A 17,630-nucleotide genomic window follows, 5' to 3' on the forward strand; every position below is an offset into this window, starting at 1 on the left:
ACATGTGAAACCATATTTTCACGTGTCTTACATTTAGAGTTCACATGTTAACACCATCTTTTCCCATGTGAGGAGAATAACATGTTTTCACCTCACATTTGAATTGCAGTTTCACATGTGAAAAACAATCACATGACAAATCTATTTTGCAGTTTCACATGTAAGAAAATTCCATGTGAAAATCTAACTCTCACGTGGAATTGCATTTTCACATATGAAAATCATTCACGTGAAATTTTCACTTTTAATTGTGAGAAATTGTGGAATTGCAAGTTCACATGTGGGGGTGAAATAGTGTTATTCTCCTCACAATCTTCCACAAATTATGTAATGCCATCTGTATAAAATTTACTTAGCCTACCAGAACATAATAAAAATAATTATTTCTAATTTCTGAGCCTTCCACCCCATTATGTAGTCCTCCATGGTGTTGCATTGATATGCATGTTACTTAGTGCTACCACTCGGGAGATTGTTACTGCTGCAGGCGCTTCTCTTCTTCGTACGTTGGTCAGTGACCGTTGGAAGAAGCTCAATGAAAAGAACCGAGAAGTTAGCTCTCTGTGTCTCCTTATTTAATATCCTGTTTTTTTTTTCTCCCATTAAATAAATGTAGCCAAGCTAAGTAGCTAGCTAGCTCACTTTTGAATGCAAGTCATTGAGCATTACAAAAAAAATTACAAACCAGGGCTCATATTGAGTGTATGTACATGTGTACATATGAATCACACTAATTATATGTATTTTAGATGGTTATTTTTTATGAAATGTTTATCTAATGGTTCCATGCTAATGGCTAACCAATAGCTATGTTTGTGATGATAATAATAATAACAATAGTAATAATAATAATATATTTATTTTATATAGCAGTTTTCAAACAAAAACAAATTCAGGGAGCTAGGCGATAGCTAGCCTTTCATTTTTTCCTAGCTAGATATTTTTAGCTTCTGTTTTGTTAGCTGTCCATTGTTTTTTGTTACATTTAATACACAGGCCTAAAATGGATCCTAATGTATTTGAAAAGTGTGAATGTGTTTGCTATTGGATTGAATGTAAACAGATACTTTTCTACAAAGAGATGATGTTGAATTAGGGCTGTCAGAGTAATAAATCAGTTAAATCAAGTTAACTTTGTGTAATTTTAGTGCACCAAATTTTTATATTCTGATTAATCGCATGGTCTGAAGGCATTAAAAATACACTGAAAACATCCTAAACACATAATCTATGGAGCTACACTGAACAAAAATATGAACGCAACATGCAACAATTTCAAAGATTTTACTGAGTTACAATTCATATAAGGAAATCAGTCAATTTAAATAAATAAATTAGGCCCTAATCTATGGATTTCACATGATTGGGAAAACAGATATGCATCTGTTGGTCACATATACCTTAAAAAAAAAAAATTAGGGGCGTGGATCAGAAAACCAGTCAGTATCTGGTGTGACCATCATTTGCCTCATGCAGTGCGACACATTTCCTTCGCATAGAGTTGATCAGGCTGTTGATTGTGGCCTGTGGAATGTTGTCCCACTCCTCTTCAATTGCTCTGCAAAGTTGCTGGATATTGGCGGGAAATGGAACACGCTGTCGTACACGTCGATCCAGAGCATCCAAAACATGCTCAATGGGTGAATCTTCTGGTGAGTATGCAGGCCATGGAAGAACTGGGACAGCTTGCAGGAATTGTGTACAGATCCTTGCGACATGGGGCCATGCATTATCATGCTGAAACATGAGATGATGGCTGCGGATGAATGATACGACAATGGGCCTCAGGATCTTGTCACGGTATCTCTGTGCATTCAAATTGCCATCGATAAAATGCAATTGTGTTCGTTGTCCGTAGCTTATGCCTGCCCATACCATAACCCCACTGCCACCATGGGGAACTCTGTTCACAACGTTGACATCAGCAAACTGCTCGCCAACACGACGCCATACATGCCTGCCATCTGCCCGGTACAGCTGAAACTGGGATTCATCCGTGAAAAGCACACTTCTCCAGCGTTTGCCCACTGGAGTCGGTTACGACCCCGAACTGCAGTCAGGACAAGACCCTGGTGAGGACGACGAGCATGCAGATGAGTTCCCCTGAGACGGTTTCTGACAGTTTGTGCAGAAATTCTTTGGTTGTGCAAACCCAGTTTCATCAGCTGTCTGGGTGGCAGGCTTCAGACGATCCCGCAGGTGAAGAAGCCGAATGTGAAGGTTTTGGGCTGGCGTGGTTACATGTGATCTGCAGTTTTGAGGCCGGTTAGACATACTGCCAAATTATCTAAACCGACATTGGAGGCAGCTTATGGTAGAGAAACAACAGCTCTGGTGGACATTCCTTCAGTCAGCATGGTAATTGCACACTCCCTCAAAACTTGAGACATCTGTGGCATTGTGTTTTATGACAAAACTGCTCATTTTAGAGTGGCCTTTTATTGTCCCCAGCACAAGGTGCACCTGTGTAATGATCAGCTTCTTGATTTGTCCCACCTGTCAGGGGGATGGATTATCTTGGCAAATGCAAAATGCTCACTAACAGGGATGTAAACAAATTTGTTCCCAACATTTTTGAGAAATAAGCTTTTTGTGCTTATGGAAAATTTCTGGGATCTTTTATTTCAGCTCATGAAACATGGGATCAACACTTACGTTACGTTTTATGTTTTTGTTCAGTGTAAACACAGCAATGCGATGTCGCAATAAATTGACATTGAGGTTAAAGAAAGTGTGCTTTATCAATTTATCAGATTTTTCTAAACGTTACTTTGGACAATGTTCTTGTGAGGTTTCTTCTACAAAAATCTTAAATTACAGCTCAATTTGAGCAAATTCAGAATTTGCGATTCACTGTGATTAATCACAGCAAATCCTGCGATTAACTCGATTACATATTTTTACATTTGACAGCCCTATTTTGAATTGAACAGTCAATTGTTGGAGATTGAGATAAATTGATAATAAATATAAATTGGAAGAGAAACCCAGTGTTGGCCCTCTTGGTCTAATGGTCAAATCATTGGCTTCTCCTGTGGTGAGAGCTGGGCACTAATCCTGCTGATTATAAAGCATACATGAAACTGCTTGCCGTGTATGCGCCATCCCGTTTCTGTTGGTTTTGTCCAGATGTGATAATGACACGCAGGTTACAATATCAAAACCAGCTGTGAACCAACTATATTAATTTGTGGGCATGTCGAAACACTTGAAACATTCATGGACATTTACCTCTGTCTGTAGCGTCCGAAGAGTTTGGGCTATTACAAGACTCGTCTGAAGGTCCCCTGGTACCAGTAAAAAAAAAAAATGGAAATACCAAAAACATAAAGGGTTAAATACATGTCAAAATGTGAAAATCTATGTGAAACTTCACACGTGTCCGAAAACCACAACAACAACAAATGTGTACGTGACATTATTTATATGTGATTTTTTTCAAATGTGTGTTCATAAATCTATTGTTTTCACGTGATTTTTTAAAATGTTTGTGTGTGTGTGCATGTGTGCATACGCATGTTTTGTGTTTAAGATTGTGTTGATAAGTGATTTTGAGGTGTCAGTCATTCTGTGGTGGAGCTGTCCCATTTTAGCAGTTACAGGGAATGAAGATGCTTATTCTCTCTCTCTCTCTCTCTCTATCTCTCTCTCTCTCTCTCTCTCTCTCTCTCTCTCTCTCTCTCTCTCTGTCTCTCCTCTCTCTCCCTTTCTCTCTCTCTCCCTTTCTCCCTCTCTCTCTGCCTCTCCCTCTCGCTCGCTCGCTCCCTCCATCTCTCTCTCTCTCTCTCTCTGCTTTGCCTTTACTCTGTCGCCTGAAGGCACAGTACACTGCACTGCAAATGATCAATAAACCAACACACTCAAACTTTCAATCCCAGGTAAATATCATCCCCCTCCCACCCCTCCTGTGTACATTTGGCGAAGGCTGCTTACATTGTGAGTGGAGCTGTGATCATTGCATAGCCATCAGAGGGGGGAATGAGTGAGGCAGTGACATGGTCTGGAAGTGTAATGAGAGGGTATGGATTTTTCCTCCATGGCGGTATGTAGGGGCTGGCTCTAAGCCCTGGTTCCTGTCCTCGTCTGTTGCTGATCATGTGTGACATGATTTAAGCCCTAAGCTCGCGGCAGCAGGCAGACTCCACAAGTAAAACCAAAGATTTAAAAAATAATGTTTGACCTTTTTTGTGCCTCTGCTGAGCTGTCTGTCTTAACTCAAAACCACTCAACCAAAACGTTCCTGTATCTCTTTTTCTCTCTTTTCCTCTCCCCTTCACTCTCTGTCACTCATCTGTACTTTTTTCCACTGAAAAGCAATTATTTATCTTTGGCAAGGATAGCTGGAAGGGTGTTTTTTTTAAGGAGGGTGGTGATTCTGTCAAGCTGTGGTTATGATCACCAAATCACAGCTAGAATATGTGGTCAGAAAACATAACTGCACAAATGTACTTCACTATAATATGAAGAAATGGTCTACCAAATGTATGCAGGGTTGGGGAGGAATATCATTGAATATCCTGGTGGTCATTGTCCCAGCCAGATACATTTACATCATTTAGCAGACACTCTTATCCAGAGCAATTTACAGTTAGTGAGTGCATACATTATTATTATTTGTATATATTTTTTCATACTGGCCCCCCGTGGGAATCAAACACACAACCCTGGCGTTGCAAACGCCATGCTCTACCAACTGAGCTACACAGAGAGAACAGAGAGAACAGTGGCATTATTGTTACAGTTATTGTCACAGTCAGTCAGTCAGTGGTTGTGGCTGTGGTTGAGTCATCATTCAGGGACTGCAGTACAGGTAGCAAAGCAGCAACCAACCCCAGGAATCACATGATGGATGGCTTACTCACTCTGTCCAAGTATGACTCTGTAATTAACCTCTATGGCCTCCTCTTCCTTTAGCTCTAATCACTACCGGGGAAAACCCCTCGTTAGGCCTCACCTGACCCCCTACCTACCACTCCACCCTTCCACCCCAATCCTTCCCTTCTTCAACCTACACACAAATAGAGAGAGGGAGGAGAGAGACAGTTTTGAAGGTCACTATTCACCCTGTCTCCTCTGACGGTTCTGCTTGTCTTTTCATGATTCCTTTCCTTTCATCTTTCTCTTCATTATTTATTACTCTCTTTTGTCAGCCCTCATTTGACGCCCTCTGCCTCTTGACTCCTTACACTCTTTCTTTAGACTTCTCTTTCTTCACCTTCTCTATTGGCTCATCTCCTTTGTCACTCCTCTCCATTTCCCCACTCATCCCTCTTTCCCTATTCTCTCTTTAACTTCTTCCACAGTTCTTTTTTTTCACAAACTTGTGGCCTCATTATTTAAACTTGTGGCCTCATTATTTAAACTTGTGGCCTCATTATTTACCTCTATACATCCAACTTTAAATTCCAAGGCACCACAAACGCTGTCTACTGAACTCCTAGGGAACCACCCCACCCCACTGAGTGATGCCCCAGAACGAGCAGATCAAACGCCTCTCTCCCTAACTCCCTTTTTTCCATTTCTCTCTTTTTTTCTCCACCCATCCCTCTATTTCGGTTGTCCTCTTTCATGTTAGGGAATAGTGGCTTAAGTGGCTCTATCGGTTTCTGACGGGCCTCTCAATGAAGCCTGTGTGAGTCGACTGAGAGGGGAAATAAATTGGTTGGTTCTGGGGGATGTGGCCCTGGTTGCGACCAATGCTGTGAACTCTTTGATCTGCACCGTTGCAGGATGAGACAGCTAGACAGCTAGACAACCACACACACACACACACATAGATACACACAAACACACACACACACACACACACAAAGCGGAGGGGTCATGGGTGGGGAGGGAGATTGAACTGGTCGGATGAGTCACACTATTTTCATTCTTGGACCAAGCCTGTTTTGTTACAGTATATTCTGGTTATTGCCTATTTTGACATGTGGATTGAGCGAGTGCCCTGAATTTTTTGTTTTCACATTGGAGGGAAGATCATGAAGGAGAAGATATGTGAAGCTACACCGCCATCGTGCGGCGACTATGCATTATGGCACCACAGGTTTGACAGGCTTTAATTGAGAGGGGTGTGGGTCTGGTTCATCCTCCTGATACTGAAGCAGATGTCAATTGACTGTCTACTACCAACTACAACTCAACCATGGGGCAATCATGGAGCTGTTTATCCTTTTATGTATCATCTTCTCTGCTCTTTCCTTTTTTTAATCACCAGACCACCTCAATCATAACAGGGATGTCCTTCTGATTCGGTGCCTTTAACAAAGTGTAACTTGGTAAAACAACTAAACGTTTGATTTCATCTCATTTTAACATTCTGTCATAAAGAGCACATTTTCAACTTAATAAAACGTTTTCCCATCTCAAGAGGTTAAATAAATGAAAAATTACTATAGTAAGTGCCTATTAATTGCCAAATAAAGTAACAGGGTTGACCGTGACAGGGTTGACAATTTCATCTTAAATCAGCCATAAATCCCCTTGTGAGAGGGGAAATGGAACCTTGTTGTGTGCAACAGGAAGTGGCAATTGAATGCAAGCTTCACCCACATTTTTTTATTGCTGCAACATTTCTAGGCTGTCTATCTATGGGTAACAGCTCGACCAGCTCAGTTTTCCACCACAAAACACCAAAATGGCCAAAAAGAGTAAAACCAGCTCACCTGGTTTTACACTATGATTTGACGATCAGATGTTCAATGTTTCTTTAGAGAGAAAAAAAATGTAGGGACTAGTTTCACCATATTAAATGAAAGTTCAGTTTACATAACAAGGTTAATCATAGAATGAGGGACAGTAGTAAATGAATTACTAATCACATTAAATGAATAATAATCTTCAGAAATGACTTTGTCAAAGCAACAAAATAATTAGGGCTTTACAATGATGGTGAAACTTGCATACATTTTTGGATTAAGTGGGTTGAAATCTTCCTAGAAGTGACACAGGGTTGATGGAGGGACATGTCTAAATACAGAATTTTGGCACTTTAGCAAGCATTTATTCATATATAAAAAACGGATTTATTGAATGTTCCATGTGGTCTATATTAAAGGGCACTCCATTTAATATAACAGGCTTTTAAAATGCAATATTGGTGCACGAATTCTACTTAAAATATCAAAGGGATGCAAAAGGCACACATTTCGTGGAAAGAACCAACAGCTACATAATATGGTCATAGCTATGATAAATGCCATAAACAGTCATATAATTGTTGGTGTCAGCTTATGACAACTGACTGTATACTTTTATGACCTCTTCTCTACCAGCAGGATCTTACAGTTACAGTAGCTTATCTTATCTGTACATTATCTTCCTGTCTGGTTTTGCGCCCCCTTGGGCTCGTGCGATGGAGGAGATCTTCGTGGGCTATACTCAGCCTTGTCTCAGGGTAGTAAGTTGGTGGTCTGTTGATATCCCTCTAGTGGTGTGGGGGCTGTGCTTTGGCAAAGTGGGTGGGGTTGTATCCTGCCTGGTTGGCCCTGTCCGGGGGAATCCTCGGAAGGGGCCACAGTGTCCCCCGACCCCCCCGTCCCCCGTCCCCGTCTCAGCTTCCAGTATCTATGCTGCAATAGTCTGTTGTGTCGTGCTGGGGGGTTAGGGTCAGTCTGTTATATCTGGTGTAATTCTCCTGTCTTATTTGGTGTCCTGTGTGAATTTAAGTATGCTCCTTCTAATTCTCACTCTCTCTCTCTCCCTCTTTCCCTCCCTTCCCGGAGGACCTGAGCCCTAGGACCATGCCTCAGGACTACCTTGCCTGATGACTCATGACTGTCCCCAGTCCACCTGGTCATGTTGCTGCTCCAGTTTCAACTGTTCTGCCTGCGGCTATGGAACCCTGACCTGTTCACTGGATGTGCTACCTTGTCCCAGACCTGCTGTTTTCACCTGGCCACATGAACAGGCCGCATGAACAGTCCGACTCATTAGCATTTATTTATCTTTGAATAACCATCCCTCCTCTCTCTCACTGCGCTCTCTCTCTCTCTCTCTCTCTCTCTCTCTCTCTCTCTCTCTCTCTCTCTCTCTCTCTCGCTACTGCACCTGCTGTCTTGACCTCTGAATGCTTGGCTATGAAAAGCCAACTGACATTTACTCCTGAGGTGGTGACCTATTGCACCCTCTACAACCACTGTAATTATTATTTGACCCTGCTGGTCATCTATGAACGTTTGAACATCTTGAAGAACAATCTGTCCTTAATGGCCATGTACTCTTATAATCTCCACCCGGCACAGCCAGAAGAGGACTGGACACCCCTCAGAGCCTGGTTCTTCGCTAGGTTTCTTCCTAGGTTTCTGCCTTTCTAGGGAGTATTTCCTACTCACCGTGTTTCTCCATCTGCATTGCTTGCTGTTTGGGGTTTTAGGCTGGGTTTCTGTATAGCACTTTGTGACATCTACTGATGTAAAAAGGCCTTTATAAATACATTTTATTTTATTTAAAGGGTGTGCCCTGTCAAAGACCTCCACCATGCCCTCTGTGGATGTGCCCTTATTGGAAGTCAGTGGCTATATTCCAATTCTCTACCCTTCTCCCTAACTGGGTGAAGCCAGGGTAGAGAATCTGAAAGCAGCCAGTGTCTTGAATAATGGAAGAAGATGTCTGATGCCAATGATAAAGAAAACCAAGTTCCTCAAATTATCTATTTATTCACAGTGAGCGATTAGCTGTGTTAAAACGATTAAAGAAGTGGTGGCAATACTTTTAGGGCATGTCATTATGTCATTGTTTTTATCATAACATATTAATGTATTTTACAATTACGAATTGCCTGTTCAATAAACTCAACCATTATTGTGTTGTTGATGCCTTGGCCCTGATGTTGGTTTGCAGGTCAACGGAGCTGTTTTATCGTGCATATTTTTGGCAGATCTACTAAATTGTTCCTGTCAAACAAGCGGGCCTACAGTATAGCCCACAAAAATTAAACCGTTTATATTCCTAATCTGCAAACAACATACCTCCCTCTCTCTATTCTCTATCACGAATCCAGCGAAAAGCACTTGTTTATTACAGAGCAAAAGCTGCTTATGCCAGGAGTTCGGGTAGCGACCTGGGCAAAACCGGTGTTTGATTGGACGCTGGTGTATCAGAAAGTGTCAAACATCCAATGACAAGCGGATTCTTGTTGCCTTTGACCGTCCTATCCTACCTACCTGTCACTGCGCTGATCCACAGAAATGTGGCTTCACCAGCAGAAAAGTGAGTAAAGTTTACTTTTGCAGATTTTGCACATTAAAAATAGACTATTATTCACAAGAAATGACTCGCAGACTATGAAGTGAGAACTTTATTGGTGAGGGTAAGCACATAGCTGCCTAGAAGTTAGCTGCCTACTCTCCCCTTCTCCAGGACAAGGTGCCTCTGTTCTCGACCTCACTCTCTCCCGGACCTGACAGTTTGAATAACTCGGTCAGAATGACATTTGTTGCTGGCAGTAAAATGGACTGGCTGTACCCAAGATGTCACAGGGAGTTCCTAGCTCAAACTCTCTGTCGTTTGGGATTGTTCGTGATCTGTATGGTAAGTTAATTATTTTGTTGAATAAAATTATATAATGTATCCAGCAGGTGGCAAATTATTAACGCGTTGGAATGCAGTTTTGTTGCAATAATTAACAAATTAGCTATATAAGATCAGTTAAATTATATAGGGCAACCCTCACCAAATTGGCCTAGTCACATATGTATTTAATTGGCCTACGTGAAATGTGTCTATTTTATAATAAACAATATTGACGGATGTTTTGGACGGGGAAGTGGGGTCACTTTAATATGGAGTGAAACGCTAATCATTCCATCTCATGCCATGCCGCTTGCAATGAAGCAGAGATAGAGGCTGCAGAGACAGAGAGCGGATTATAAATTGGCCACTGTCTGTTCCAACTAACCATTCAGCTGTGGCAGTGCAATAATACGAGGATAGAGGACAGAGAGAGTCACCAAGCTGTATCCCATACACAGCATTCCAGCATTCTGAGAGGACAGTTATAGGGATAATACCTGGCTTTGTTCACTGACCAATGAATGACCACCAGGGTCGGGACTCCTTTCCATCAGGGTGCTGACTCCTTTCACAACATGTCCTGAAGTGACCTCAACTCAGAGACGTGATGTAGGCATATAGTGGGAAGATGTCCCTATAAACACTGATGCAGGTTCAGATATTTGTTCAGCTCACTAATGGTTAAGGTTAGGATTTGTGGTAGGGTACTGTATCTAATACTATATCTGTGATTAAGGGCAACATGTTTCTCCCTTGGGGAAACAGGTATTCTGAGTAAATAAAGGTTAAATAAAAATATATGTAAAAGCATTACTTTGTTATGGCATCATCATTACTACCATCTCAAGGTGCACTGTAAAACATTTCCTGTAATTTTTAAAGGAAATTACAGGCAGCACAGTAGCCAGAAGGTTACTGTAAATTTATAGTATTTTACTGACAGCACAGAAGCCAGTAAATTACTGTAGATTTACAGGACTTTTACTGTAACACAAATGTACAGCCTATTACTGGAACATCTGACTACAGTAACATGCTGTATTTCTAGAATTTATAGTGCAATCCTGGAAGCAGAGTGGTTAGTAAACTGTTGCAGATTTACAGTGCAGGTAGTGCCAACGACGGGCAGTATTTCTGTTACATGTATTTGATATAGGTATTTCAATACTTCCAATACCTATTTTGTAATTTGTATTTAACTGGCTGAACTACATTTTGGTCATTTAGCAGACGCTCTTGTCCAGAGCGACTTCCAGTCAGTGCATTCATCTAAGGTTGATTTAAAAAAAACACATATCACAGTCATAGCAAGTAAAACATTTCTATATCCTTTACTGGGAATGTTGTTTTAGTTAAGGATACATTGGTCTTCAAAATATCCTGTATTTGTAACAAGATACCTTTTGGATGTATCTTTGCCCATCTCTGGCTAATGCAAAGTACATTACTGTAATATTCACAGTAACTTGCCACCAGCTTCCTGTAAGTTACTGTAAAATGCAGAGCAATGACATAGTACAAAACTGTGAAATTAGCATACTATACTGTAAGAAAATAAATGCTACTGTAATCATGTTGGTATTTTACGGTAATTACATGGGATTAGTACAAGCATGTTGGCTGCTAGGTATTTGTATATTACAGTATATTTATGAATATTTTATGTTTAATAACTTCTAGAGGCCTAAACAAAGGCTTCCAAACTGGCTGTGATTACAGGGCAAAACAAATCAAAAGGACACTGCTAAATATTCAACAATTAGCGGTTTACGACACACTGTCATTCTGATCTGTACCCTATATACTGTACTTTAAATCAGTTCAATTGGTACAGCATTCTCACTAACGGGTGCAACAAAAATAGCCACTTAAAATATGTTAATGAGCCAATGCACCATAATTCACAGTATGCTGCTGTAATTCTAAAGCAGGGTAGCGGAACAGTACGGTACTGTAATTTAGAATTACATTAGCTAACTGTGAAAGTTTTGCTGTACATTTACAGCAATTTGTTACCGTGAGGGTGACACCTATGATTGTATTAAAGTGACTTGTGTTGCTGTTCTTCTTTCCGTCCTCTTCTCCAGGGAATGGTGTTGACCATGTCCATGTATCCCATGCTGAGAGCCCTCGGTGTCCAGCTCCATTCTGCCTTCATGGGGAGCTACGTACCTGGACACCACTCTGTCCTCCTCATCAACTGCCCCAACGAACAGGCAGCCAAGGACATAGGCAGGTAAGCTACAGGACAGCCAGCCTGGTCTCATAGACTAGACATAATATAGTAACTGTAAAACCAGTGTACTCAAATTAGTATGATATGTTATGTTTGGTATGGTTACATAAGCCTAAATAACGTTATCAAGCTAGCTAACGTTAGCCACCTAGCTAGAATTCGTAACACATCCTACATTTTGCAAATTCGTTACATATTGTACGTTTTCTAATTCGTAACATATAATACGAATTGTAATTTGTAACATATCATACGAAATGGGTGATGGATAACCACAAATTAATGCATACCATACGAAACCTAAGTTATCATACTAAACTGAGTTTCTCAGATTTACATACAGAATAATACAAAATGCTCTGAGACCAGGTTGGGACAGCAAACCATTATTACACTGTAACAACACAATACTACACTGCGGTGTTGTAGTACTCGAGACCGGTCTCGGTATAGAGGCCAGAGATTTTACCTGGTGAGGTCACTTGGTCAGGAAAAACTCCTGGCCCTATTAATATCACCCATGTGATATGTCTAACCGCTAACTAGAATATATGCTAGGTAATTAGTATTTCAACAATGCGTCAGCTCGCTCCCATATGTAGATGACTCACAAAAAAATAGAATAAAGAATAAATGAATAAATAAATGCTTATTTAGAGCATTCCGGAATACTGAGTGATGTTACATTCACTTCAGACATAAGCTCTTATTATTTCTTTCTCTTTCAGGATTTATAGGAAATAAGTGAGTAAGATGTGAAAGCCATAAGCCAGTGGAGTACTACTGTGAGTGCAGCTTCCTCTCTCCCTGTGTCTGTGGTGCATGTAAATGAGCTGTTCTCTGTTTACTGTGTGCCTGCCTGGAGAGAACACTGAGTAGCTTTCAAACAAGCCAAAATGTAAATGTCCATCCTCCCTCCTGTCTTCACAGGTTAGAGCAGTCAAATCAAGTAAAAAAATCAAATGTTATTGGTCACATGCTTCGTAAATAACAGGTATAGACTAACAGTGAAATGCTTACTTACAAGTGCTTCTAACAATGCAGAGAGAAAAAAAGGGAAATAATAGAAAAATAATAACACAAGGAATAAATACACAATGAGTAACGATAACTTGGCTATATACACGGGTACCAGTACCGAGTCGATTTACAGGGGTATGAGGTAATTGAGGTAGATACAGTGGGGAGAACAAGTATTTGATACACTGCCGATTTTGCAGGTTTTCCTACTTACAAAGCATGTAGAGGTCTGTCATTTTTATCATAGGTACACTTCAACTGTGAGAGACGGAATCTAAAACAAAAATACAGAAAATCACATTGTATGATTTTTAAGTAATTAATTTGCATTTTATTGCATGACATAAGTATTTGATCACCTACCAACCAGTAAGAATTCCGTCTCTCACAGACCTGTTAGTTTTTCTTTAAGAAGCCCTCCTGTTCTCCACTCATTACCTGTATTAACTTCACCTGTTTGAACTCGTTACCTGTATAAAAGACACCTGTCCACACACTCAATCAAACAGACTCCAACCTCTCCACAATGGCCAAGACCAAAGAGCTGTGTAAGGACATCAGGGATAAAATTGTAGACCTGCACAAGGCTGGGATGGGCTACAGGACAATAGGCAAGCAGCTTGGTAAGAAGGCAACAACTGTTGGCGCAATTATTAGAAAATGGAAGAAGTTTAAGATGACGGTCAATCAGCCTCGGTCTGGGGCTCCATGCAAGATCTCACCTCGTGGGGCATCAATGATCATGAGGAAGGTTAGGGATCAGCCCAGAACTACACGACAGGACCTGGTCAATGACCTGAAGAGAGCTGGGACCACAGTCTCAAAGAAAACCATTAGTAACACACTACGCCATCATGGATTAAAATCCTGCAGTGCAAGCAAGGTCCCCCTGCTCAAGCCAGCGCATGTCCAGGCCCGTCTGAAGTTTGCCAATGACCATCTGGATGATCCAGAGGAGGAATGGGAGAAGGTCATGTGGTCTGATGAGACAAAAATATAGCTTTTTGGTCTAAACTCCACTCGCCGTGTTTGGAGGAAGAAGAAGGATGAGTACAACCCCAAGAACACCATCCCAACCGTGAAGCATGGAAGTGGAAACATCATTCTTTGGGGATGCTTTTCTGCAAAGGGGACAGGACGACTGCACCATATTGAGGGGAGGATGGATGGGGCCATGTATCGCGAGATCTTGGCCAACAACCTCCTTCCCTCAGTAAGAGCATTGAAGATGGGTCGTGGCTGGGTCTTCCAGCATGAAAACGACCCGAAACACACAGCCAGGGCAACTAAGGAGTGGCTCCATAAGAAGCATCTCAAGGTCCTGGAGTGGCCTAGCCAGTCTCCAGACCTGAACCCAATAGAAAATCTTTGGAGGGAGCTGAAAGTCCGTATTGCCCAGCGACAGCCCCGAAACCTGAAGAATCTGGAGGTCTGTATGGAGGAGTGGGCCAAAATCCCTGCTACAGTGTGTGCAAACCTGGTCAAGACCTACAGGAAACGTATGATCTCTGTAATTGCAAACAAAGGTTTCTGTACCAAATATTAAGTTCAGCTTTTCTGATGTATCAAATACTTACGTCATGCAATAAAATGCAAATTACTTACTTTAATTTTCAGGATTTTTTTTTTTGATTCCATCTCTCACAGTTGAAGTGTACCTATGATACAAATTACAGACCTCTACATGCTTTGTAAGTAGGAAAACCTGCAAAATCTGCAGTATCAAATACTTGTTCTCCCCACTGTATGTACATACACTACCGGTCAAAAGTTTTAGAACACCTACTCATTCAATGTTTTTTCTTTATTTTTACTATTTTTACATTGTAGAATAATAGTGAAGACATCAAAACTATGAAATAACACATATGGAATCATGTAGTAACCCCAAAAGTGTTAAACAAATAAAAATATATTTTATATTTGAGATTCTTCAAATAGCCACCCTTCTACAATGTAGAAAATAGTAAAAATAAAGAAAAACCCTTGAATGATTAGGTGTTCTAAAACTTTTGACCGGTAGTGTAGAGGTAGGGATAAAGTGACTAGGCAACATCATACATACAGTGAGGGGAAAAAAGTATTTGATCCCCTGCTGATTTTGTACGTTTGCCCACTGACAAAGATATTTGATCAGTCTATAACTTTAATGGTAGGTTTATTTGAACAGTGAGAGACAGAATAAAAACAACAAAATCCAGAACAACGCATATCAAACATTTTATAAATTGATTTGCATTTTAATGAGGGAAATAAGTATTTGACCCCCTCTCAATCAGAAAGATTTCTGGCTCCCAGGTGTCTTTTATACAGGTAACGAGCTGAGATTAGGAGCACACTCTTAAAGGAAGTGCTCCTAATCTCAGCTTGTTACCTGTATAAAAGACACCTGTCCACAGAAGCAATCAATCAATCAGATTCCAAACTTTCCACCATGGCCAAGACCAAAGACCTCTCCAAGGATGTCAGGGACAAGATTGTAGACCTACACAAGGCTGGAATGGGCTACAAGACCATCACCAAGCAGCTTGGTGAGAAGGTGACAACAGTTGGTGCGATTATTCGCAAATAGAAGAAACACAAAAGACCTGTCAATCTCTCTCGGCCTGGGGCTCCATGCAAGATCTCACCTCGTGGAGTTGCAATGATCATGAGAACGGTGAGGAATCAGCCCAGAACTACACGGGAGGATCTTGTCAATGATCTCAAGGCAGCTGGGACCATAGTCACCAAGAAAACAATTGGTAACACACTACGCCGTGAAGGACTGAAATCCTGCAGCGCCCGCAAGGTTCCCCTGCTCAAGAAAGCACATATACAGGGCCGTCTGAAGTTTGCCAATGAACATCTGAATGATTCAGAGGAGAACTGGGTGAAAGTGTTGTGGTCAGATGAGACCAAAATCGAGCTCTTTGGCATCAACTCAACTCGCCGTGTTTGGAGGAGGAGTAATGCTGCCTATGACCCCAAGAACACCATCCCCACCGTCAAACGTGGAGGTGGAAACATTATGCTTTAGGGGTGTTTTTCTGCTAAGGGGACAGGACAACTTCACCGCATCAAAGGGACGATGGACGGGGCCATGTACTGTCAAATCTAGGGTGAGAACCTCCTTCCCTCAGCCAGGGCATTGAAAATGGGTCGTGGATGGGTATTCCAGCATGACAATGACCCAAAACACACAGCCAAGGCAACAAAGGAGTGGCTCAAGAAGAAGCACATTAAGGTCCTGGAGTGGCCTAGCCTGTCTCCAGACCTTAATCACATAGAAAATCTGTGTAGGGAGCTGAAGGTTCGAGTTGCCAAACGTCAGACTCGAAACCTTAATGACTTGGAGAAGATATGCAAAGAGGAGTGGAACAAAATCCCTCCTGAGATGTGTGCAAACCTGGTGGCCAACTACAAGAAACGTCTGACCTCTGTGATTGCCAACCAGGGTTTTGCCACCAAGTACTATGTCATGTTTTGCAGAGGGGTCAAATACTTATTTCCCTAATTAAAATGCAAATCAATTCATAACATTTTTGACATGCGTTTTTCTGGATTTTTTTGTTGTTAATCTGTCTCTCACTGTTCAAATAAACCTACCATTAAAATTATAGACTGATCATGTCTTCGTCAGTGGGCAAACGTACGAAATCAGCAGGGGATCAAATACCTTTTTCCCTCACTGTAATAAACAGTAGCAGCAGCGTATGTGATGAGTCAAAAGTGTTAGTGCAAAAAGGGTTTATGCAGATAGTCCGGGTAGCTATTTGGTGAACTATGTAACTAACTATTTAGCAGTCTTATGACTTGGGGGTAGAAGCTGTTCAGGGTCCTGTTGGTTCCAGACTTGGTGCAACAGTACTGCCTGCCGTGCGGTAGAGAGAATAGTTTATGACTTGGGTGGCTGGAGTCTTTGACCATTTTTAAGGCCTTCCTCTGACACCGCCTGGTATAGAGGTTCTGGATGGCAGGGAGCTTGGCCCCAGTGATGTACTGGGCCGTACGCACAACCCTTTGTAGCGCATTGCGGTCGGATGCCAAGCAGTTGCCATACCAAGTGCTGATGCAACCAGTCAAGATGCTCTCAATGGTGCATCTGTATAACTTTTTGAGAATCTGAGAGCCCATGCTGAACCTTTTCAGCCTCCTGAGGGGGATGAGGTGTTGTCGTGCCTTCTTCATGACTGTGTTGGTGTTTGTGGTCCATGATAATTCCATAGTGGATGCCGAGGAACTTGAAGCTCTCGACCTGCTCCACTACAGCCCTGTCGATGTGGATGGAGGTGTGCTCAGCCCTCCGTTTCCTGTAGTCCAAGATCAGCTCCTTTGTATTACTGACATTGAGGGAGAGGTTATTGTCCTGGCACCACACTGCCAGGTCACTGACCTCCGCCCTATAGGCTGTCTCTTTGTAGTCGGTGATCAGGCCAACCACTGTCTTGTCGTCAGCAAACGTAATGATGGAGTTTGGCGTGGCCACGCAGTCATGGGTGAACAGGGAGTACAGAATGGGACTAAACACACACACCTGACGGTCCCCGTGTTGAGGGTCAGTGTGGCGGATGAGTTGTTGCCTACCCTCACCACCTGGGGGTGGCCCGTCAGGAAGTCCAGGATCCAGTTGCAGAGGGAAGTGTTCAGTCCCAGGGTCCTGAGTTTAGTGATGAGCTTTGAGGGAACTATGGAGTTGAACGCTGAGCTATGGTCAATGAACAGCCTTCTCACATCGGTGTTCCGCTTGTCCAGGTGGGAGAGGGCAGTGTGGAGCAGACCTGGGATAACTATAGTTTTAAATATGCTTTGTGTAAAGTAACATTTATTTTGGCAGAACAAATAGTTACGTTGGAGGTGACTACAACTATTTAAATACAGG

At 41.8% G+C, this 17,630-nt stretch overlaps 1 protein-coding gene across 1 annotated transcript in view; it reads left to right on the top strand.

Moving 5' to 3' along the window:
• Positions 1–9,154: 9,154 nt before the first annotated feature.
• Positions 9,155–17,630, top strand: part of LOC121541119 (protein CutA homolog) — a 29,282-nt gene continuing 20,806 nt past the window's right edge. The window contains exons 1-3 of the mRNA XM_041850098.2: positions 9,155–9,210; positions 9,361–9,531; positions 11,601–11,749. Of these exons, the coding sequence (XP_041706032.1) occupies positions 9,427–9,531; positions 11,601–11,749 (254 nt within the window). The 5' untranslated portion in view covers positions 9,155–9,210; positions 9,361–9,426. The remainder of the gene's footprint in view (positions 9,211–9,360; positions 9,532–11,600; positions 11,750–17,630) is intronic.

This window comes from Coregonus clupeaformis, chromosome 27, assembly GCF_020615455.1.
Source record: "Coregonus clupeaformis isolate EN_2021a chromosome 27, ASM2061545v1, whole genome shotgun sequence".
Lineage (NCBI taxonomy): Eukaryota > Metazoa > Chordata > Actinopteri > Salmoniformes > Salmonidae > Coregonus > Coregonus clupeaformis.